At 42.2% G+C, this 24,571-nt stretch overlaps 1 protein-coding gene across 10 annotated transcripts in view; it reads right to left on the bottom strand.

The window, feature by feature from the left end:
- KMT2A (lysine methyltransferase 2A) overlaps window positions 1-24,571 on the bottom strand; it is a 77,626-nt gene that overhangs the window by 24,957 nt on the left and 28,098 nt on the right. For 6 of the 10 annotated variants that reach the window (XM_082683495.1, XM_082683494.1, XM_082683496.1 and 3 more), the window contains 18 exons: window positions 20,247-22,900; window positions 17,854-18,031; window positions 16,727-16,961; window positions 15,114-15,178; window positions 14,325-14,702; window positions 13,899-13,972; window positions 12,597-12,728; window positions 11,921-12,034; window positions 7,566-7,712; window positions 6,848-6,943; window positions 6,494-6,614; window positions 5,284-5,406; window positions 4,479-4,663; window positions 3,047-3,220; window positions 2,016-2,126; window positions 1,639-1,712; window positions 834-1,027; window positions 401-507 (listed from right to left, as the gene is read on the bottom strand). In XM_082683495.1, coding sequence (XP_082539621.1) covers window positions 401-507; window positions 834-1,027; window positions 1,639-1,712; window positions 2,016-2,126; window positions 3,047-3,220; window positions 4,479-4,663; window positions 5,284-5,406; window positions 6,494-6,614; window positions 6,848-6,943; window positions 7,566-7,712; window positions 11,921-12,034; window positions 12,597-12,728; window positions 13,899-13,972; window positions 14,325-14,702; window positions 15,114-15,178; window positions 16,727-16,961; window positions 17,854-18,031; window positions 20,247-22,900 — 5,162 coding nt within the window. The remainder of the gene's footprint in view (window positions 1-400; window positions 508-833; window positions 1,028-1,638; window positions 1,713-2,015; window positions 2,127-3,046; window positions 3,221-4,478; window positions 4,664-5,283; window positions 5,407-6,493; window positions 6,615-6,847; window positions 6,944-7,565; window positions 7,713-11,920; window positions 12,035-12,596; window positions 12,729-13,898; window positions 13,973-14,324; window positions 14,703-15,113; window positions 15,179-16,726; window positions 16,962-17,853; window positions 18,032-20,246; window positions 22,901-24,571) is intronic. The other 4 variants (XM_082683497.1, XM_082683498.1, XM_082683502.1 and 1 more) reach the window with 1 other exon arrangement.

Below are 24,571 nucleotides of genomic sequence, written 5' to 3'. Positions count from 1 at the left end.
TTCACAAAATCTTTTTGAGAAGTCTCCTGTAGAAACTACCAGACATCAATAGGTTAATTTAAGGCAACTCATCTTTTTTTTTTTTTTCTTTTTTTAAATTTTAAGTGGTCTTCACGCCCAGTGTGGAGCCCAATGTGGGCTTAAACTCACCACCCAGAGATTAAGACCAGAGCTGGTATCAAGAGTTGGATGTTTAACCAACTGAGCCACCCAGGTGCCCCAATGCAAATCATCTTTTAAATCAACTTAATCAGTTATAGAAAAAAGACCACAAGTGCTATAAGCTAGGTGACAAACATTCATTAAATAAATGGCACCCAGTCATCGAATTAAGACACAAAGGACCAAACAGTTCACAGGAACATCTGCTACGTAGGACCCCGTTCGCCAAGGTACTTACATTAGCACTGTCATCACCATATGTCAAACACAATGCACATTGTCTATTATCTTCTATGCCTGGGGGTGGGTTCAGTTCTGGACTATCTTCTCGACTCCTATCAGTACCTTGGAATCCAAAATACATCCAGTTAAAAGCGGCAATACTAGGTCTGATTTCCAGGAAGAAAAAACCAATTTGGCTTAAATAGGCTGTGGCTTATAAAATAAACACCTTCAAAAACTGTTCAAAGTTATGCTATTTCACCATCTGTTAAGAGTATTTATGTCGATTTCTTGTTACCAGGCCAAGCTAGGCAAAAATAATGATTTTATTACATTTAAGGATGGACCTGAAAATGTCTTTCCAACATGCAAGTACATTAAATTTACGTTTACAGAGTTAATCAGCTGCATCTAGAGAGAAGTGGATAATGACTCATTTGGTGCCTTACTCAGAATTGGTGGTGTAGGAGGATGGAGAGGAGTTGGAGAGTCTGGTTCCCCAGGCCCTTTAGGTTTGGGAGCTGGAATGATTTTCTTCATTAGAGGAGGCTGCTCAGTGTGGCTGTTTTCCTCTCGCTCCTGCCACTGAGCATAATTATGGTCAAGTGAAGGTGGAAGCACTGCGTTTGGTAACATCCCACTGCTGAAAATAATTGATTCAACAAGCATTTATTGAACTCCTATGATATACCTGGAACTATACAAAATAATCAAATTCTTGAATATCATCAGGTCACAGCCCCATGCATAAGCCATTCACAGAATATAAGGACAAGCCACAGAATCTGAAAACTCTTAAATATACAGGGCTTTATTTAAAAAAAAAAACATATTCTTGATATATGACTCTTGGTTAAACTTCCAGAAGCAAGTGATAACTTTCCCAAAGAATCAAAAAGATTTATTGGAATAAAAATTTAAGGTTAAATATGGAGAATCAAGAGCAATAGTAAGCACAATTTGAACTGAGTAATACAGAGCCCAACTATTACAAGTCTGAATACCGAGCTACACATAGAAGCACGTGTATTGTACCTATGCCCCAAGTTAAGCCAAGCTGCAAAAAATATAATAAAGAAAAAAGAGGGGTGATAGATTATAATAACCATTAAGTATTAGCTCTAAATCAGCACTGAAAAGGCATTTCAACAGACTAATTTTTAATCTTAAAACCTAGTCTAAAGAAACCTTAATCTAGAACTCTGATTTCTAGCTGATGAGGTGGAAAAAAAAAGTAATCCTGAATTTACTTACTTGCTTGATACTTTATTTGGCTCCCAAAACCTAGACTTTTTGACACTGAACCATGGAAAAACACGCTCCATTTGCTAACAAAAAAGCAAACAAACAAAATGTAAGCATGTGAACATTCATTAGGAAACCACAGAAAACCAACGACTTCAAACCAGCTTCTAAGTCAATACGAGGATGATTTCAGGCTACCAAGGGAAAGATCCACCCACTCTGGTGACCTCACCAACTTCCTCCCAAAGAATCAGAGGAATGAGTTAAACCAAAAGATGTTTTACACATAGAGCAAAACAAAACGGAGAAGAGAACAAATCCGTTCTGTTCGTGGAGTAATTACCCATAGATAAGCATTAAAAACATGAACTATTAATATCATTCACCCGAATAAAGAAGGACTTGACCATGCTGTTGGCTTTTTTAATCTCTGGCTGCCCTCCATCTGAATTAATGGCTGCTTGAATGATCTTCACGATATCATCACTGAACTCCAACTGTATACGAAAACAAAGTATTAATTATTCATAAAACAGTGTGTTCTCAAAACCACTTCCTCTTCCCTCCTAAATCACCCAGCCCAGAGAGCCAACAGAAAATGGACACCCTATTTTAATGCAGTATAATGTCTCTTTAGCAGAGGTCTCTATAAGTCAGTTCACAATTAACTTGGGGCAGTCAAGAGAAGCCAGGCTAATAAGGCAAGCATGCAAATAAACTGGTTCTATCACAGTAAGTAACCCAAAGAGGGCCATAACTTTTTATTTATTTATTTGGGTTAAAATAAACAACTGAACAGCAAATATGGATCATGAGATAACAGATAATCATTCCCATACATTCTTAAAACCATAACTTTAAAACATACCTTTTATAAATGAGTATCTTATATAGAAAAATACAATATTTAGACATGATTTTGAGAGAGGCAAACCAAGTAACTTCACATTAGCATCTTTCCATGAACAGTTTTTTTTTTTTTTAAAGATTTTTATTTATTTACTTATTTGATATAAGAGAGTAGGAGCAGGGGTGCAGAGGGAGAGGGAGAAGCAGGCTCCCTGCTGAGCAGGGAGCCCAATGTGGGGCTCAATCCTTGGACCCTGGGATCATGACCCAAGCCAAAGGCAGACGCTTAATCGAATGAGCCACCCAGGCACCCCTCCATAAACAGTTTTAATAAAAAATGATATTCAGAGAACTCAGATGACAGCCAAATTAAAAAATAATCTTTTGAGACACTACCTTCCCATCTTCTGAAACACAGAGCTGAAAGAACTCATATATTTTTAGGTATTTAAATCCACACGACATTTCTAAATATAATACACACCATCTCTTGGTGCTTACTCCCAGCCTCGTCCCCCAAAGACCCAAAGGAGTTAAACCGGCATTTGAAATGTTGGTAGAGACATACCACAGCTGTGTAGTTCCCTTGGTCCATTTTCCTCTTGACTCCTTCCAGATCTAAGGGCTGCTGATCTTCCTGTTTGCTGACCTCAGTAAGCACTGGTGGGTCCGGTCCTTCTGGGGAGCTGCGGGAAGGTATACTCTCCTCCGTCTCAGGATTTAAGTCTGGAGGCTTGGCAGCCTGTTGCCAGGAAAGACAGGTTTCTTTTATGTAACACTGAAAATGAGGCATCGGTGAAAATTCTATTCAAATTAATAAAGATGGTACTGAATGATACATATTATAAAACTTGAAGAACATGAAAATAAGCACAGATTTCTTAAATAACAGAAAAAGGGCGTTAGAATGAGCCGGTTCTGTAATCATTTGACCATATAAACTTAGAACTTCCAAATGGAGTATGAAGACATAGAAACTGTCCAGTTCCTTCTGAGGGAGACAGAGATGGCAAACTTTCCTATTCAAACAATGGAGCTCTATGAGGAGATAAAGCAGCAGCCTAGCTCTGAGTTCGAGTTATCCGTGCATTTTTTCCAACATTTTACCTTGTATTTCCAATGACTACTCCATAGACGTACAGTTCACAACTTCAATGGATGAAAACTAGTGGTTTACAAATTCTGCCCTGAGGAGCCCTCAGGATTTCCCAGAGTGATAGTCCATGACTGTCAGAGTAGGCTGCCACTCTCCCTCTCATCCAGATTACTCTAACTGCTTTCTGACCACCGTTCCTGCCTCTAGCCTCCGTCCTCGCCAATCCTTCCTCCCTCTCCAGTCAGAATCTTTTTTTTTTTTTTCTAAAAAGCAACTCTGATCAGTTTATTCTTCACTGAAGCCTTTCATTGCTGTCCCCCCAGAGCCCTCAGAGTATAAAATACACATTTCTTATTAGTAATAGCAAAGAAAATCCCCCAGAGAACGTCCTACTCAGTACTAAAGGTTTTCTTTCTTTCTTTTTTTTTTTTAAAGATTTTATTTATTTATTTGACAGACATGGATCACAAGTAGGCAGTGAGGCAGGCAGAAAGAGAGGAGGAAGCAGGTTCCCTGCTGAAGGGAGCCCAATGTGGGGCCTGATCCCAAGACCCTGAGATCATGACCCAAGCCGAAGGCAGAGGCTTTAACCCACTGAGCCCCGTGCCCCAGATTTTTAAATTTATTTGACAGAGATCACAAGTAGGCAGAGAGAGAGGGGGGGAAGCAGGCTCCCTACCGAGCAGAGAGCCCAATGCGGGGCTTGATCCCAGGACTTCAAGATCATGACCTGAGCCAAAGGCAGAGGCTTAACCCACTGAGCCACCCAGGTGCCCTCCCCCTAAAGATTTTCTTAATGGCTGAAAGCCAAAGCAAGTAAGTTTATAAAACTAAATGAAGAATGGAGCAAACGAACGCCCCCTCGCTGGCTGAACCCGCCCAAGAATGAACTCCCAGGGCCGACCTGTCGGTAGCGAAGCAAGTGGCTGGTGGTCCGAGAGTTGAGCAGAGCTGTCAGAACCTGCTTCAGAGAGATCTGCAGCTCCTTCTCCAGGGCCAGCCGCCACTCTGCAGGGTGCCGCTCGGTGCAGTTCACACAGGTATAGGCCACACTTTCTGGCAGGTTAGACAAAATCTCATACATCTCATCTAGAAAAACAAAAACCCGCAATGCTGAGGTGCTCTGAAGAGTGGCAGAGAGGGAGAAGAGGACACTACTCCCCTGAACTTAATACAAAGCTGTACCCTGGGGACGGCAGCAGGACTCTTTTTTTTTTTTTTTTAAAGATTTTATTTATTTATTTGACAGACAGAGATCACAAGTAGGCAGAGAGGCAGGCAGAGATTGAGAGAGGAGGAAGCAGGCTTTCCGTGGAGCAGACAACCCGATGCGGGGCTCGATCCCAGGACCCTGGGATCATGACCTGAGCCGAAGGCAGAGGCCTTAACCCACTGAGCCACCCAGGCGCCCCCGGCAGCAGGACTCTTAACGTCCCCTAGGAACCCAGCATATATTGATCTCTGAAGGGACACTATTAACGCTAGCCCAGGATAACCAACAGGTTAAGGTACCCACAAAACACAGCAAATACATACTTTAAAGGGATACGTTCATGATAAATGAGCACAGCTTGACAAGAAAGTGCTTATAGGGGTGGAAATTTCAGAAGACTTCAAGAAACAACACGGCCATAACTTTATGTTTACAAATTACTTTGGGGGCTATAAATGTACCAAGCAAGAAGAAACTGTAATAAAAAGACTCCAACCTTCTGTACCTGAAAGATTCTCACATTTGGAATGGACCCAGCGATCACACTTTCCACACTGCATCATCTTACTCTCGTAGTCATCGTCATCATAACACTTATCACAGAGAGGGCAGAAGTTCCCTGAAAGCAAAGCACACTTGTCAGCAGCGCTCTGGCTTACACACCAGTGCCTCCCAGGCCCTAGCTTCGTGTGCCAGCTCTCCTCTGCAGCTGCTCACAGGTGCCAGCGGGGACCTACTATGCAACGCTCACACATCTGTCAAGTGTCCAGGTTTTCCTGAGCCACTGATTTTATTGAGACTCATTTTTGAAGGTCACGAGGTAGAGTTTACAAAGAACACAGGAGAAAAAGAATGAGAGAATGTTCTCTCTGACACATTCCAAAGAAAGGTTTGTATTTTCAAAAAGAGGTGAAGAGGTGGGATTAAAAAAGCAGTTAATTTACACTCTCTCCTTATTCTTAGTGGTTTAAGTTAGAGCTCAGAGCAGCAGTTCCTAAAATTCAACACAAATGACAGCTTTCATCAATTTGCTTTATCCATGCACTCCCACTACTCTTTTTTTTTTAAGCTTTATTTATTTATTTATTTATTTGACAGAGAAAATGAGCACAAGCAGGGGAGCAGCAGGAGGCAGAAGCAGGCTTTCCACTGGATGGGGAGCCTAACATGGGACTCTATCCCAGTACCCTGAGATCATGACCTCAGCCATAGGCAGATGCTTACCCAACAAACAGAGTCACCCAGGTGCTCCCCCTCTGTTATTCTTTACTTAATAGATTACTTTAAAATACATTCAATAGTAAACTCTGTATCATTATTATCATAAGTCAGTAAAATGAGTTATTAGGTTAAATTTTTCTAGCGTAACTACTAAAATGTTTGACTCAGTAACACCTAAAATCATTTCTGGAACAATCAAATGTCTATACCTCACACTGGGAAATACTAGCTTAGAGCATTTCTTCTGTGGTTAGTTATTACAAAAAGTCCCCTTAATTCTTCCCATATAAGTTAACAAAGCATTTCTAGTTGCTGTAATACTCCGCTGTAAAGAGCAAGATCAGGAACTTAGTAAATGGGTCTAGATGGTGTCCCTGACAAGACAGATAAAACTTTTTACTTCCTTGCACTGGGGTGTCCAGTTCTCCTTCAAAACACCAAATAACAACTTCTACAAGTTGACAAAACTGGCTTTTTTAAAGTACCTTTAGCAAAGAGTTTGGCACAGTCGTGGCACAGTGAGAAATCGTGAGACCACTGTGCATCCCACCCTTTGCCTGGAGTTGTGGATCCACAGCTCTTGCAGCGCACACACTTGGTGCAGATCTGGAAAAGGAAAAAAAATTCAAAGGGAATTCCCTATTTTTAAGAGCTCATCTCATTTAAAGAGACCTCATACGCAATCCGTTTCTCAAGTTGACCTCTTTCCTGGGTTGGCTCTTCCTAATAATGAGACCGAAAAACGGTCACAGGGACATACTCCAGCAAGGGGATCCCCGTTACAAGCCCAAGAGCCCCAACGTCAGTTCTCTCTCCAACAGCGTCATATGGGTACTCACCCAAACTTTCTTTTTCTTGGTGGGCTTGGTGGGGTAGTTTGGTCCCAGGCACTCAGGGTGATAGCTGTTTCGGCACTTATTACACTCCAGCAGCTGCTGTAGGGAACACAAAGGCAAGGGATGAAGAGGTACACCCTTCCAGTTATGAAGTAACTAAGTCGCGGAGATGAGAAGTACAGACGAGGGAATACAGTCCACGAAACTGTCATAATGTGTGACAGTTGTGCATCTCATGGTGAGCACTGAGTCGCACACCTAAAACTCACATATTGTACGTCTGCTATATGCCAATAAAAAAAAAAAAGGAAGGAAATATGAAGGCAAGAAAGTGGTTATCACACACACACACAGATGAGCATTTAGTGCCCATTTCATATTCACCTTCAAGTAAGTATCGCACGTCACTAGAACAATTTACATTGTCTCCTAAATTATTTTACTCTCAAAGAAAGCAGTGGGACTTGTGTCCTGCCAAAGGCACCCAGATGAATATTCTTATCAGGCAGACTGCAGTTTTGGGGGGGATTTTAATCTAATGCCACATTTTCTCCTATATTCCCTAAATTAAAACATAAAAATAGGCAATGAACTATACCCAATTAAATAGTCAGAACAGACTGTCAGTGGAGGAAAAATATAGATACAAAACCCTAAACCAAAAGGCAGAAACAGAGATAGAGAGTAATGCTCTAAACAGTTCTGTTACTTAGTTTTATACCTTGGTAGCCTGATGCTGCCTTCCACAAACATGACAGAACTTGCAGCGGCGACAACACCAGTTCTCCAGCTGGTCCTCCAGGGGGCGCTCGTTCTCCTCTAAACAAAACTTGTGGAAGGGCTCACAACAGACTTGGCAATACACAAACTAGGATAAGACCGGAATATAGAAGTTGTCAAATAACATGTAGAGACATCAACCAAATGCTATTTACAGACTTCAGGCTTTAGGAGTCCAATGGGGGCGGTGTGTGTGTGTGTGTGTGTGTTTTTAATTTAACACATAATCATTTAGCAATGACTATGAAAAAAAAGCACAAGATTAGGCACTGCAGGAGATGCAGGGGCCTAAAGTAATAATGGTAGAATTTTAAAAGTAACAAAATAAATGTAATCCCAGATTTACCAGAATGCACCAAGTGCCGAAGGTGAGGTACAAGCAAGAGCTATCGGAAGGGGGAAAGAGGGAGGGTTAAAAGCTTCCTACAAGATACTAAAGACAGTTGCAAGCTCTCGTTTGTCCTTTCCATCTCTAATTGTAGAAATGTTATTTTCATGTTAAGGAGTTTTTAAAAATTTAAATGAGGATGACCCAGACTTTTCTTTTGCCATAGCAGAATTATTGGGACAACAGGTCAAAGCTAAATAAGGTTTATATATTAGATAACAGTAACTGTTAATTTCCACACTTTGACAGCTATACCGTGATGATATGAGAGAATGCCCATGGTTTTACAAAATACATAGTAAAATATTTAGATGTAAAAGGACAGGTCTACAACTTCCCAATTTTTAGAAAAAAAATGTGTTATATATATAAAATGTATGTACATATTTTATTTCTCACTTTGTAAAATACAGACACACAAAAGAATAAAGCAAATAAACATATGAACATTTGGGAAATGTGGGTGAAGGGTATATGGGAATTCTTTGTACTACTCTTGTAACTTTTCTGCCAATCTGAAATAATGTCAGCATAGAAAGTTTTTTAAAATTCTAATGTCTAGGGATCTGTAGGTGGCGCAGTTGGATTAGCACCTAACTCAGTTTGGGCTCAGGCTGTGATCTCATGGTCCTGGGCCGGAGCTGGAGCCGGCATCAGGCTCTGCACTCCGCAACTCCGCTTCAGAGTCTCCCTCTCCCTCTGCCTGTCCCCACTGTGTGCCCCACACCCCCACAAAATCAATCAATCAATCAATCAATCAATCAATCTTAAAACCAACAAACCAACCTCAAATATCAGAATTCATCAAACACTGGTTACACTTTAGCAGGAGTATGCTGCAGGCAGTGAGCTAGTCAATCTCTAGCTCAGTTTTTAGGAATCCCATGGGGTTGCTGTGCACAACTACACAATTTAAATTAAAGCAATTATACTGAAAGAAGAAAACCCGTTTTATCACAGAAGTTGAAGGACTGGAGCTACAAGTTATTCCTGTGGGCAGCATATGTGTGGAGGGAAAGCATTAAGATTATGAGCAAAAGAGATACCGTAAAGCCCTGACATTTGTGAACTGAATATTCTTAATGTCAATATTATCTAAAGCAGCCCCACCACCTGGAACAATGTTATTGTTCATAATAGGCACTAAAATATTTGCTTAATGATTGAATACCATAATTTATAATGGTATTATATTATACTATATATATAAAATATAATAAATATACTATATGTTATATTTTACTAGCATACAATTTAACATAGCAAGTGGGCAGGACTGAATCTCTTAGCTAGTGAGTCTGCCTGATTGCTCAATACGTACATGATAATCTCATCTTGGGATTTCTTCATGACCTTAAAACACATGTGATAAAGTAACAAGCTAGGGAGGTATTCCGGAAGTGAGGACTGTATGAGTGACAAGCTACTACTTCCGATTTAAAATCGTGCTTTTACTTCTTCATTGCAGAGGTTGCAAATACTCACTGCAAAAGACTCGAAAGGATAAAGAAAAATAAAGAGAGGGGCGCCTGGGTGGCTCAGTGGGTTAAGCCGCTGCCTTCGGCTCAGGACATGATCCCAGCGTCCTGGGATCGAGTCCCACATCCGGCTCTCTGCTCAGCGGGGAGCCTGCTTCCTCCTCTCTCTCTGCCTGCCTCTCCGTCTACTTGTGATTTCTGTCTGTCAAATAAATAAATAAAATCTTTAAAAAAAAAAAAAAAAAGAAAGAGAAAACAAGGAACTCCTAATCCAATCACATTTTCAAGATTTTGGTGTAAATCCTTCCATTCTTTCTGCATATACACTTTTAAAAAAATGTCCAAAATCCAAAATGGGATCACGCTTTACATATACTACTTTGTAACCTGCTCTTTTAACTCAGTGATGTGTCATGGACATGTCACTATCCATCTATATTATTATTATTATTATTATTATTATCTTTACTCTTACATGCATATCCTATGATTAAAGACTCCCACCCCTTACTGACAAACTTTAGGTTGTCTCCTATTTATTATCATCATGAACAGTACTGAAATAAAAACCCTTGTATGTACCATATATACAGACAGAAGGGTTTATCACATATATATATGTATGTATTGTACACACACATATAATCACACATACCTACGCATGCATATACCTATCTATTGATTTCTCTAATTATATCCTTAGGATAAATGCCTTGAGTGCCACTGCTGGGTTAGACAGTATGTTCATTTTAAGGATAAATATGTATTTCTGAACAGTTTCCTCAGAAAGAAAGACTGCAACTAACTTAGATTCCACCAATAGGAAGTCCCTATTTCCACATGATCGTTTTCCCCCCACATTATTTTTTTAAAAAGATTTTATTAATTTATTTACTGAGGAGGGGGGGGACAGGAGAGGGAAAGAGAGAATCTCCAGCAGACTCGGGCTGATGGGAGCTCGATCTCACAACCCTGAGATCATGACCTGAGTTGAAACCAAGAGTCAGACTCTTAGGGATGCCTGGGTGGCTCAGTTGGTTGGACGACTGCCTTTGGCTCAGGTCATGATCCCGGAGTCCCAGGATCGAGTCCCATATCAGGCTCCCAGCTCCATGGGGAGTCTGCTTCGCTCTCTGACCTTCTCCTCGCTCATGCTCTCTCTCACTGTCTCTCTCTCAAATAAATAAATAAAATCTTAAAAAAAAAAAAAAGAGTCAGACTCTTAATCAACTGTGCCAACCCAATGTCTCTAAAGATTTTACTTTTTTAAGCAATCTCTATGGCCAATGTGGGACTCAAACTCACAACCTCCACCAAATGAGCCAGCCGGCACCTCTTCTCACATTATCTTTTTAATCATGCTTTAATGTCCAATTTTCGGTCATCAGAAGGCTTAATGACCCCTGCTCACCATGTTTTTATTTCTCATTTTGTGAATTACATATTCCTGTCCACAGCCTATTTATTTTTACTGGGCGTTGCTCCTTTTTCTTATTAATTGCTTAAGAGCTCTTTATAGACAAGGGGATTTTGACAGTTAATGTAAGATAGCTATTTCTTTTTCCAGAAGTGCACTGTATAATTTCTGCCATGTTTGGACATTTAGCAGAACTATCAGAACTCTAATAAAAAGAGTGCATTTAAGAGATGAGACCATTGGGGCACCTGGGTGGCTCAGTGGGTTAAGCCGCTGCCTTCGGCTCGGGTCATGATCCCAGGGTCCTGGGATCGAGCCCCACATCGGGCTCTCTGCTCAGCAGGGAGCCTGCTTCCCTCTCTCTCTCTGCCTGCCTCTCCATCTACTTGTGATTTCTCTCTGTCAAATAAATAAATAAAATCTTTAAAAAAAAAAAAAAAGAGATGAGACCATTAAAACGTTTACACTCAGTAATTCTGCTCCTCTACTAAGAAGCAGATTCCTTCATGAAATCTATAAAAAAACTTCTGAAGCATTTCATTAGCTGGATTAAAGTGAGGCCAGTAGGGGTGCCCGGCTGGCTCAGTCGGCGGAGAGTGCGACTCTTGCTCTCTGGGTTCTAAGTTCAAGCCCCACACTGGGCATAACGATTAGTTAAAAAAAAATTTTTTTTTAAAGATGTTATTTATTGATGACAAAGGGAGACATAGCGAGAGAGGGGAACACAAGCAGGGGGAACTGGAAATGGACAGGCAGGTTCCCCACTGAGCAGGGAGCCTGATATGGGGTTTGATCCCAGGACCTGGGGATCATGACCTCAGTCTAGAGCAGACGCCCGAGCACTGAGCCACACAAGCACCCCAAAGATTACTTAAAAAAAAAAAAAAAGATCAAAAATAAAGAGAGGATAGTACCTGCTACATACCAACAAGACAGAAGAAATGATTTCTTTCATCACAGCAAAATCATCTACCATTCAACTGTCTGGGGTACTGAGAAGCAGCTCCTCTTACCTCTACGTGCCCACTGCTGGCACAGAGAAAGCAAACCACTCTGGGTGTTATAGGGACAGAGGTCAAGATTCCTAAGCCTCCCATCTCCCACACATTTTCTGCTTCACAATCCTCCTGTGGAGAGAGAGACAGATAGTTTATGCAAGTGTTCTGGAGACACAGCTTTGGATCGAGAACAAGGCCAGCAAACATCAATTCCGAGTGACACCAGAGTGGCAAGAAGACTTCATTTCAGTGGGTTCAAGAGTTAACTGCTGCTTTAAAAACTGCTCGTTTCAGACACAAACTGTTAAAATGCTCACCTATTGGTTTAATTCATGTTAACGAGAATGCAAAGATACCCCAGGAGTGACTTTTCCTTAGAGCTTTGCTGATTCAAGCAATCATCATGGTTGGAGAATTCTCACATGAAAGAATTATTTCCTCAGACGCTGTTCTCATCCAAATGCACTTTTTCGCTTAGGCTGGTGCCAGCGTTCATTTGTCTGCTCGTAAATGGTGACCTCACAACACGGACCAGAGCTCTCTCACACCTGAACCCACCTGCCAACGGGGAGCTCTCACCCCTGACGGGGTGCTGAACTCCCCCTCTTTCATCAATACCCTGGATAACACCATTTTTCTGATTTGAAGCCCATCACACTTGACATGCTACATGGTCACGAAACACTTTTACCTTAAAGTCCACTCTGATCCTGTGGACTCCATCGGCTGGGATCTTTTGCTTCGAACTATTGCCATTAGAGAGAGTGCTGAGGATGTTCAAAGTGCCTGTGTTCTCCTGCTTACTGACTGGAGGTGGCTTTTCCTATAGAGACAAAAGATGGATAAAGAACAAAACCACATCCCACTTGCCCACACTTTTGCAACAGGTAATAATGCAAACAACCAATCTAATTAAGAGCTCTGGAAACCACGCTTCCAACACAAGTATTCCACAGACACAGAGAGTTAATCTTCAGATTCCTTTTTCCATGGGGGCATTTTATGTATGCATTATAGCCCTAGAAGAATTCCGGGACTTTCTCCCTCTTATGGGTTCTTGTCTTGCTTTTTCGTGGTCCATGATGCCAGCTGAGGTTGTTGGCACAATAAAACCAAAGAGACAGCATGGGAGCAGTTTATTCTGCCATTTTCTCGATCATTTTTCTAGATCTTTGGGCTGCACATCGAACCTGGGGCTGATCATTCCACTCTTGCTAAAACGGATGGTCATAGCAGTGTTCGCAGCTCTGTGACCATCAGTGATTTCAACTCGTCAGGGTAACCATGCTTTATCAGTTAGAAGCCAGACAATGACCTCGGAGCAAGGCTTCTTAAGACCCTGGTATCTGCCTCTCTTTCGCATTGCTGGTGCACTAGCAAGGATGCTCACCACACCATTACGGGGGCATAGAGAGACGGCAGAATGAGCCAGAAGAATCTTTCTTTTTTAACTTTTTTTTTTTTTTTAATTTGTTTATTTGAGAAAGAGAGAAAAAAGCACATGTTCTCATAGGGAGAGGGGCAGAGGGAAATGTGGAGGGAAACTCTATGCTGTTTGATCCCGATACCCTGAGATCATGACCGGAACAGAAATCAAGAGTCAGACAATCAACGGGCTGAGACACCCAGGCACCCCTAGCCAGAAGATTCTTCAAGACCTCTCTCTCTTCATAATAAACATAGTGGACATAGGGAAGGGTGACTGCTGTAGACCAGTATCACTAAAGCATGCTCAGGGCAAAGAACAATCACAGTAAGTGCCCTGTGGTGTTAGCCTAAGCACGGAAAGCCACAAAGAAGGGGAAAGACAAAAAACAAAATGAGCTAAAGCCTAACTGGAAGTTCTTTCACTTTAAGGAAGTCCACTACCATCTATAGAGAAGCAGATCCGCGGGTTCACTCACTCAGTCACATAAATGTCAAGGATAATACTATGTCCCTGCAGAATGGAACACATCCCTGAGCAATGGCTGAGAAACAAATCTCTCCTCACCTTTTCTTTTGGTTTTTGTTTTACAGGAATACTTGGGCGAGGAGCCACTTTTTTCTGCTTGCTTTGCTCTGGACCTAAAGAATTCAAAATAAATTGCAGTCAGATGCCACTAAACTCAGAGTTCGTGCTAAACAGCAATGACCACCTCAGGACTTACTGGCCTGTGAAGAAAGGGGCATTAGAAAACACAAAAACTGACTTAAACTCTAGGCTTTACAGAGGAAATTAAGATAATACCTCCAACTTAACTGCTTTTTTGCTTCTATTTCTTTATTATTATATAAATAGCTTAAAAGAGAGCTAATTTTCCTTAACTAAAGGCTCAAAAATATACATTTTGGGTTTCCAAATGCTGTTTAAGAAAGACACTGGTGTTCTTTGCTGATATTTCTGGCTCAGCAACTTCTTCTTGCTTTCCTCACTCACCTGATTCTGGTGGTGGAGGCTGCTTTTTCTTGGGCTCACTAGGAGTGGTCTTGGGAACTTCTTTTCTCGGTGGTGCTGTGTTGGATGGCTGTGGAGGGGTGACTGGCACTGGCTGGGAGGCCTGCTTGCTGGATTTCCTGGAAGCTGGCGTGGTAACTTGTTTGGATTCAGGAACTGGGGCAGGGACGTTCCCTTCCTCGCTCTTCTCCTCGACGGGCTTTCGAGGCGGAGGTTCACTATTGCTTTTCTTGGGGGCGGGGTCCTCTCTTGCTGATGGGGCAGGCTTCTGCCCAGAGTCCACCACGCTCTTCCCAACGCTGCTCTCCTTGCTCTCTTTCTTTTCGCTGGTTTTAGACTTTTTCTCTTTCTTTTTCACAGCTGGGGGGAAAAAACCAAGATGATTTATCTGTAGTAAGTGAAAAAAACTCTTTTTAAGACAGAAGCAGAGGGATGTAGTACAATCATGTTCATAGTGCCCTACAGCTGAGTCGACACTGGAAGGAGAGAACTGATCAGGTGAGACCGAGGTATTTGTGTCACTCTCAGAACCGGAATGGACTGGAATTGTTCCAGGAATTTAAAAATTTTTTTGATTATGGAACATTTCAAAGTAAAGGGACTAGTAAAATGAACCCTCACGTAACTGCCACCCAGCTTCGACCACCACCAACTTGCTGGGAAGAGCAGTCAAACGAACGAACGAGAAACTGGCATTCTATTTACACCAGATGTACATGACTCTGGCATTAGAGCAGGAAGCATTTGGGGAAGATCTTCAGATAACGCTACCTTTTGCTTGCTTCTGAAGGTAGGCTTTGGAAGGCATCCATTGTAGATTCTGACATTTTCTCATCCTAGGATGACAAGGGACAACATAAAAAGTAAACAACATTTAGAAGGAAAGCCATTGAAACAAGTGTTATGTTAATGTGCTTGCAAAAATCAGTGAACCTCATTAGGGTTTATTTTGAGAGCTGAAAAAAGTACTCAGATTCAATCTGAGCCTCTGAATGCTTCGATCAGCAATTTTACCTACCTTTAGGGTCTAAAAGGAATAAATATCAAATTATTTTTGAAATGGGACTCAAATTTCTTATAACCCAGTACTAACTTAGCACCACACACACAAAATCATCAGCTGGTGTTTCTTAAAGTCAAACTGGTTCTGCTCCCTTATGAGATTAATATTCATACAGTAATCTGAATAAAAGTGGATGAAAATTAACCAACAAGTCTTTTGACACTATGATGCAACAGATCTATCTCAGGGGGCTTTGATACACATTTCACTTCTCAATTTAACTAAGAAACTAAGACTTACTCTGAAGTCTGAAACTGAGCTGAATACATTTCAACCCCCAAATTACAGTGCAGGTTTATCCTGCAATCATGTACCTTTCTGCTGATCTGTGATTTGTTTCCACCAGTGGGACTGAGACAAGATTCTTGCTTAAGGCCAGACTAAAGCAGAGCCCAGAACTCCTTCTGTCTCCTAGAAACTGTCTCCCCTGAACTAACTTCGCCCAACCATATTTTCTATAAATCACTTTCATATTACCATTCATTCAGCAAATACCTATTGCTAATATGTCCTCCCTGTGGCAGGCACTTTATGAGATGCTCTGTCACTAAAATTTGTTTGTGCAACTTTCTTGACCCAAAGAGCAGAGAATGAATCCACAAACTGACTTAAAAAAGGGAGAAGAGATCTAGTAATCAAAACTTTCAGATCAAAAATTCCATGTACATGAAAATACTCTGGGAGTTAAAAAGCCAAGGGCCTTAGACTAAGATATCACTTTTTTTCCTCAATACCATAAAGATTAATTTCAATTAACCTGAAAAATTAGAATACAAATAGATATTATAATATATACATTAAATATAAATTACAGCTCAGTTATATGTAAATATTTCATATACATGTGACTTCTATATAACTGATATAACGTATAAAATACTAATATATAAATTCGTCAGTGTTTACATGGAAGCCCTCCAGAGCTGCACTGATATGGTAGCCACTAGGCACATGTGGCCATTTAAATTTAAATTAATTGAAATGCAATGCAATTAAACAGCAGTTTCTTGGTCACACTAACCACACCTCCAGTGTTCTACAGCCGCGTCCGGCTAATGGCTACCACGCGGCCTATACAGACAGAGACTACTTCCACCACTGCAGGACTTTCTACTAAACAGTGCTGCCCAAGTATTTCTTATTTAAGGACAGCCCAAACCTGGCCACATCACAAAATCCAACTCTGCAACTAGCCTTGCACATCAAGGAGACACGACACAACCACACTCAGCCTTCGGCTGCATCCCTGCAACAGTCCAGGCATGAACACACAACCACCATGGCTGAGAGGTCCACACCTCAGAGGAAGACACCCACTCACTTGCAGCACTGCTTCTTTATATTTCGGCCACCAAACTTGGGTTTGTCTAAGCAGTTAGTACAAACACCACAGTCCTCAGGCACCTGGCAGCCGGGACACTGCCCACACCGCCTGGATCGTCGCCCTTTCTTTACTGGAGGTTCCTGAGGCGCCTTGTTTCTGGTAACGGGTTTAATTGGTTTGATGGGCGGAGCAAGAGGTTCAGCATCTTCTGAGCCAGCAATTGATGACTTGTCTGTTAAAGAAACGTGTCATTAGTTCTAAGGGAGTGTCTAAATTCTTTCTTGGGAGCAGAGGCGGAATTCCTCAAAATCCATTCATATCATGATATACATCCAAGCCTCATTTTAACTGGGACTCCAAAAATGAAATACATCATAATAAAAATATTAGGCAGAAATCAGAGCCTGTTTTAAATAATTCTTTAAAATTTTTTAAAAAACGCCTATAACTTGCAGCTTGATGGAAGCAGAAATCTGAACACTGAGAACAAAACACAGTCTAACCTAAAACCAAGAATGTGAACTGAATGCTTCTTAAGATTCTCTGAACCTCTCCATTTCATATGAGCAGTCACCTAGCATTTAAGCCATCCAGCGTCAAAATGCAACCATGAGAATGTGCCTCCCAGACCTCCAAGCACGGGGGACGGAGCTCACTGACCAAGGGCCAACGGCTGTGCTCTGAAATCCAGCGGTACGCCGAGGCCACACTTACCACAGGGCTGCTCCCGGGTAGGGACTGAGCACGGCAGGGATACTAAGGCAGGCCCGTTCCTGGGAGACAACCGTCAGCTTTTGTTCAAGGACTCCCTGACAGCCTTGCCAAACTCTCTGGGAAAACAGTCTGGGAAGATTCTGCCCAACCCTCCCTCCCTCTCTCTTTCCTTGGGGTCACACTTGCACAGCAGCCTGACTGTTACCCCAGCCTTCCCTAGCTCCCTCCCATCTTCTCTCTTGGGCACTTTCTCTAGTGTAACCCTTGCATACTTAATACACCCTTGCCATTTGCTTTTTGGAGGACCCAGACTAACACAAAGTGCTATGAAGAGCCTACTAGGTATCCCCAGAATGACCAGCAAACTAATCAAATCTGCTCAGACTCCAAGGCTGACACCCCTGACCTACCATCATTCCCCATGGAAGACAAAATCTTCTCTCGTTCTTCCCATGGTAAGGCACTCAGGGTGGGCATGTCATCAGGAAACACAGCTCGTTTTCGGCCAAGGGCAACGGCAGCTCTTCTGCAGACATGTTTAATGCGGGGTCCTCGCACAGAGGTCTCTGATGAATCACTTTCTTGACCCTGAATAAGAGGCAAGTCAAAACGAACAAGAGCAAGCACACTTGTTGAGAATGTAAATAAATGAAGCCAAGGTGTAGCTGGTAGGTTATTACAATCTAGAAGCAACATATACAGTTCTAGCTATTCCCAGATGATAGGCCATGACAAGCTACAGAAATGGATTAGCTCTGTATTCTAAAATTGGCAGCCAAAAAAAAACAGAAATCAACTAAGTTTTTTATTTGCCATTATACCACTGCTTTAAAACTCCCCTCAAAACTCAAGCTGCATTATGCAAAAGTTTGGCCTGGAGTGAACAGGGCTTATCTAATCACAGACTATTTCTTCTATTTCCCCGATCAACAGAGAAGTAGGGGAGACGACTTATAACTGTACGCGTGAAAGGCTACAGCTCGGCACACAAACGTCTCGCATTTTAAAGAGCCGCTGCTCCTATCACTAGGAAGCTAACCAAAAAACATCCAAAATGGTATCAGAAATAAATCCCATCATACTCCTGCCAGAACTCTCAAATGGCAAAATTACTAAATGTAAATATGGCCCTAGGCTGAACAACATGAAAAACCTAAATGTGTCGTCATCCTAACCTAACCTGGTATGCAAACATAAATACGTTATCTACTACGGCAATTTTTAAAAAGAACCTAGGGGCGCCTGGGTGGCTCAGTGGGTTAAAGCCTCTGACTTTGGCTCAGGTCGTGATCCCAGGGTCCTGGGATCAAGCCCCATGTTGGGCGCTCTGCTCCACAGGGAGCCTGCTTCCTCCCATCTCTCTCTGCCTGTCTCTCTGCCTACTTGTGATTTCTCTCTCTCCGTCAAATAAAATCTTTAAAAATAATAATAATAATAATAATAATAAAATAAAAAGAACCTAAAGATCAGCAGGTTTTCTCAGAAGAGGCCAGTGTCCAGCTACCTTGTTAAAAAAATTAAATAAATAAAAATAAATAAATAAAATAAATAAACCTGTTCTTTGTAAAATTTGTCATCATCTTAACGAACTGAATCCTACAGCTTTTCTGCCTTCAACTTAAGGCTAAGTGCTTCTCATCTGTGTTCTGCCAATGTAAAAATGCTTATTACCTACTGCTCTAATCACTTGCTACTCAGAGGAAGCCCCTCCACAACCCCGATTTTTGTTTTGTTTTGTTTTGTTTTAAAGACTTTATTCATTTACTTGACACAGGGAGATAGACACAGCGAGAGAGGGAACACAAACAGGGGGAGTGGGAAACGGAGAAGAAGGTTTCTCGCTGAACAGGGAGCCTGATCCAGGGCTCCAACCCAGAATCCCGGGATCATGACCCGAGTCAAAGGCAGACACTTAACATCTGAGCCACCCAGGCGCCCCCTCCACCCCATTTTCTATAGTAAACGACAGTAAACCAATTGACTACAAAAATGCATCTTCAACATCAGGTCACAGATTCCACTATACCAAACCCATAAGGTACAGACTATCTTTCAGCCTTAAGTCACCACCTTCCTGTGCAGCCCAGTCCAACCATCAGCCATTCCTCTCAAATGTGTCTCATACTTTTTCCTCCACCCACACTGTGCCCTCTGTTTAGAATGTTTTCCCTATGGCACCTGGGTGGCTCAGTCGGTTAAGTGTCCTACTCTTGATTTCAGCTCAGGTCATGATCTCAGGGTCGTGAGATCAAGCCCCGAGTTGGGTTCTGCGCTGGTCATGGACCTTAAGAATCTGTCTCTTTGGGCGCCTGGGTGGCTCAGTGGGTTAAGCCGCTGCCTTGGCTCAGGTCATGATCTCAGGGTCCTGGGATCGAGTCCCGCATCGGGCTCTCTGCTCAGCGGGGAGCCTGTTTCCTCCTCTCTCTCTCTCTGCCTGCCTCTCTGCCTACTTGTGATCTCTGTCAAATAAATAAATAAAATCTTTAAAAAAAAAAAAAAAGAAGAATCTGTCTCTTTCCAGGGTCATCTACCCCCACCTGCTTGCCTTCACATGCAGGTGCGTACTCTCTCTTAAAAAAAAGAAAGAAAGAAAGAAAAAGAAAAAGGAAAAAAAAAAAAAAGAATGTTCTCCCCTGTCAAAATCCTACCAGTCCTTGAAGGACCGCTGTAAATGCCACCACGTCCTCTGCCCTTCTCCTGATTCCTGGAAGTAAGGTATCACTGAAACACTTCGGCTAAAACTCACTCACAGAAGGGTCTCGATAAACTGCTGAGTTCTAACAGGCAAGATGGAAAAGAGTACCTGTGCTTTGGGCTGGTCGGTTTGTTTAAGACTCTTACTCTTCTCAATCTTGCAGAGCTGGGCTTTGGCCTTTTTTAGGAGGCTGGCAACCCTCTTGTCCGTCATAGGAAGCTTGTCTGCCTGAGCCAACATGGAGCCTATGGAGGAAGTGGAATGTTTAACAGTGCTAGATGAAGGAGTGGAAAGGCAGAGGGTTTTCTCCTTCTCCAGGGATGGGGCAGTTGGGCCGAGGTCCAAGTTGTTTTTTTCCAGATTTCCTCTCCCTTTCTTTATAAGTATTTTGGTTTTGACAGCTGTTGTATCCCCAAGAGTCACAGAAGCAATATCAGTCCCAGAATCAAGTGATGAAGACTTCTTCCGCCCTGTTGCTTTTTTGGCAGAAGATGAAGCGGCAACATCTTCACCGACAACCTTGTCTTTGGAAACCCTACCCACAGGATACAAAGCAGAACTACTCTGAATTTCTGATCCCTTTTTCCTTTTCTCTTTCCTTGACTCCCGCTTATTCTCTTTTTCTCTCTCCCGGTCTCTCTCTCTACTCTTGTCCTTCTCCACGCTCTTGTCAGCATCTCGATCTTTGGACAGCTCCTCGGGGGCCTTGTCTTTATTTCTCCCTCTCTCAGTCTGAGAGCCTGGGGTAAACCAAGGGAAGAGAGGAGTGGGGCTGCCGGATGAAAATGGCTCTGCCGGAGCACTAGCCTGCTTCCTTGGTCTCTGGCTTTTCTCTGCAGATTCCCCAGACTGAGTCAGGGAATGAGAAGGAAAAGTAAAAGTCGGGTTTAAGGCACTAGTGGCAAGAGGACTAACAGATATGCTTAACGAGGAAGAGACAGAAGACGGCGGGGTGAGCGGTGACAGCTCGGCAGTACTAAGCCTTCCACTTCGTGTCCTCATGGAGTGGGAAGGAGATCTTGGTTCAGACCGAATAGGGCTAAAGACTTTTCTTTTCCTTTTTCTGTTGGATACTCCTGAAGAAGATGTTCCAGCAGAAGTTCGATTACTAGGCAAGGTGACAGACTCAAAGATTCTAGAATGAGCCTCACTTGGAGTAAATCTTGGAGCTCTCAGAAGAGGGCTCCTTTTGTGCATATCGAACCTTGTTCCAGAGTGGAGTGGTGAGAACAATCGGGCTGAAGCAGCAGGACCGGATGGAGAAAAACCGGACGCGAAGCCGACATCCTCAGGAGTTAGTGGAGGGGGTCGGAAATTATCAAATATTGGTTTGCGAATAAGACCTTCTTTGGCATACTTTGCTGAGGAAAAGTACTGTGGCTCTGACCTAGAATGCTTTAAAGAAGTCCACCTAAACGTCGGTTCTCGCAAAATAGACTTGCGCTTCCCTTGCATGGGAGCAGTGGAAGCAGGCAAAAATGGTGATGCTAAGGGGATCGTTGGAGGCATGAGCCACGGTGTGTGGTCAGCGATGCTGGAGGCTGGCTGCAGCGGTGGGGGGGGCGTAAGCAGAGGTGGGGGCGGAGAGGACGAGGGCTGCTGCTGGGGGGCACTTTGCAGCGTCGACAGCTTCTTAGTCGTTCTAGATCCAAAACTTCTCTCGGACACGGAATACCTCCTGCTTCTCCTTTCAGTACTATCATTCTCTGGGGACTGGGCAATAGGCAGTGGAGTATGAACTTCGGGGGTCTCGCTCCGCTCTTCAGGAAGTACCTGGATCTCCTCAGAGGCCTGAGAATCTGTGGAGGTATCAACGCTGGGGCTGCTAGACCGGGAGGAGTCTGAAGACATCTGAGAGGAGTGTTGAGAAGCTGCACTGGATTTTTCAGAAGATCCACAGGACGTGGCACTGAATCTACTGTTCGGTGTCGACTCTAGTCGGGCAATTTTAATTGGAGGGTCATAATCCTCATCCTCTATAAACCGCCGGGGGGTTTTAATGATCCGTGAGGAGATGGCACTGACGACAGGCATAATGAACTGTCGGATGTTTTTGACCTGTGTCTTCACCTTTCTTCCCTGCAGCTGAGCTGCTTCTTTCTCAATTTTCTTTTGAGCCCCCTTTTTTGCCCTCTGCAAGAGCTGCTTAGCAATTGTGGCATCTGTCCTTTTAGAAGAAGGAATAATCCTAACCGGCTTAATCCTTCGAGGGCTTTGTCTGACTACTGTCTTATCTTCTTTTGTGAGTGGAGGTGTTCCTTCCTTGTCCTTCCGGACCTTCTGGGGCTTTTCCAGTTCAGAGTTAATGAGGAGGCCTGAAGGGGTCTTTATCCTTTCTGTCGATGGAGGCCTTCCTCGCCGTCGGACAATCTGTACCCCCTTCCTTCCTATTTGAAGCTTCCCTGTCTTAAACTTAGACTTGAGAGGAGAGAGTTTACCTGCTCGTAATTTTTTAATCTTTGTGGCTTGCTGAAATGTAGCAGAAGGTGTCCGTTTAATCTTTTTCAAGCTATCTTCTTTGCTTCCCTTTGGTAGCTCTGAAATGTCCTTTCCATGTGTTATTTTGATTTTTACTCCAGGGAAGGTGGGGGGTCTTCCTCTCTTCTTTTCTATGCTTTTAGAATCTTTCTTCTTGATCTTATCTCCGGATTTGGTCTCTGATTTACTTAGAGGGGAAAACACAGACGGATCTGAGAGGATAGCTGAATTTCGGTCAGAGCCACTTCTAGGTCTCCCACGAGGCTTTCGAGGGCTAGTTTTAACTGTGTATAAAAATTAAACAATGAAGAGCATACATTTAGCTTTGTAGTTCACGTCGTGACTAAGCTGAATATATTCTAGCACAAGCCATTTTGTACTGACCTCTACCTGGGTCTAGGGAGTCAATAAAATATCTTAATTGGGCTTAGTTTCTTTTCACCAAAAACTTGCCTCAAAGAAACTAAGTAACATTCCACCTAGAACATCTAACTTTTGGAACAGAACTAAGATAATAGTAACAGATTTTCAACCAAGTGATTAATATGCAAAACTGATTTTTCTACCATTTCAGGTGAGCGAGGGAGTTTTTTTAATTAAAAAAAAAAAAAATAGGTTTACCAACAAAACCTATGCCCCTTTTTCCATGTCCTAGCCACCAAGATTAATATTTGAGAACATGTTCATAGTTAGTCGTCCCATCTGTTCAGTGCAATTTTGGCTTTCATAAATTTGAACAAGGAGCTCTTCAACTGGGAACATACCAACTTTTGTCAGGAAAGCACCTGGGCAGCTCAGCTTCCTACAGTTTCAGTCTGTTTTGTCAAAGTAAACCAAGGAAGATTTACTGAATAGAAAAATGTCCATTCGCAAGACATCAGAATAAGATCACTAAACTCAGTGGCCTGTAAACTCTTCAGTGAAGGGACATGTAATTAATCTACTCCTCCACTTACAAGTTCTTGAACTAGTTAGTCCCAGGTTACAAAAAAAGATTTAACCCTAATTGATGTCAAGAGTGAATCAACAGTTTATTAAACCAGACTTCTGCTATTCTAAATAAAAGGACTTTGCCAATTTATAAAACAGCTCAATTTGCTACTTTATCAAGAGACTTGAAAAAAACAAGGCTGTTCTCTAAAATTCTTCCTATAAACCTGGATTTTCTAAATGGATTAAGAGCTCCCTGGTCTATCACATCTTCTCTTAGCTCACGACTTTCCAACCTCTGATATGACTCAACGTTCTTCTGAGACTAAAACTTCCCCTAACAGGAATCAAAAGAGATTTATGCCAGTATGATGAACATTTTAGACAATGGAACTAACTTTCCTAACAGAACAGAAATCAACAAAGGTCTTACTCCTTAGCTTCCTAAATGTGTTTTTCTCACCAATAACTTGAAACTTCCTTTAATTCATTAAGGATTCATAAATCCACTCTCAATATATGCTAATTACAACTAAGTAATAGACAGCAGGAAAACTAAGTTTCATTTCCTCATTAGTGAAGCATACCCAGATAGTTTAAAAAACAAACAAAAAAAAGAGACAACAAGACAACATTCAAGGTAGATTAATAACCATCGAGGAAGAGTTGTGAATCACCCCTACCTAGAAGTATATCATAAGAGTCCTGATCATCAAGCTATACTTGAACCTAGCCACTCATAGGAATTTAGGAAAACCTCTTTTATCCAATTTTTAAAAGAATTTTTTGGTGGACAAGGAGAAAAACCAGAACACAACATATTCAGGGAACTCACAAGTCTGTTATGAGTAACCACATCACGTATTTTCCCTGCCTTATTCTGTCATCTAGAAATGAAGGATCAGACCAGATGATCTCTAAAATCATGTTCCAATATGAAGTTTTCAGATTCATCACATCTTCAAGAGAATGTAGCTACTGTCTAAGTGGCACAGACACTGGGGTACTACTGGCTAACTCCTCCC

This window comes from Mustela nivalis, assembly GCF_964662115.1.
Source record: "Mustela nivalis genome assembly, chromosome: 9".
In the NCBI taxonomy this organism is placed as follows: Eukaryota; Metazoa; Chordata; class Mammalia; order Carnivora; family Mustelidae; genus Mustela; species Mustela nivalis.
The sequence above is the reverse complement of the archived record's forward strand: the minus strand, read 5'-3'. Positions and strand labels throughout refer to the sequence as shown.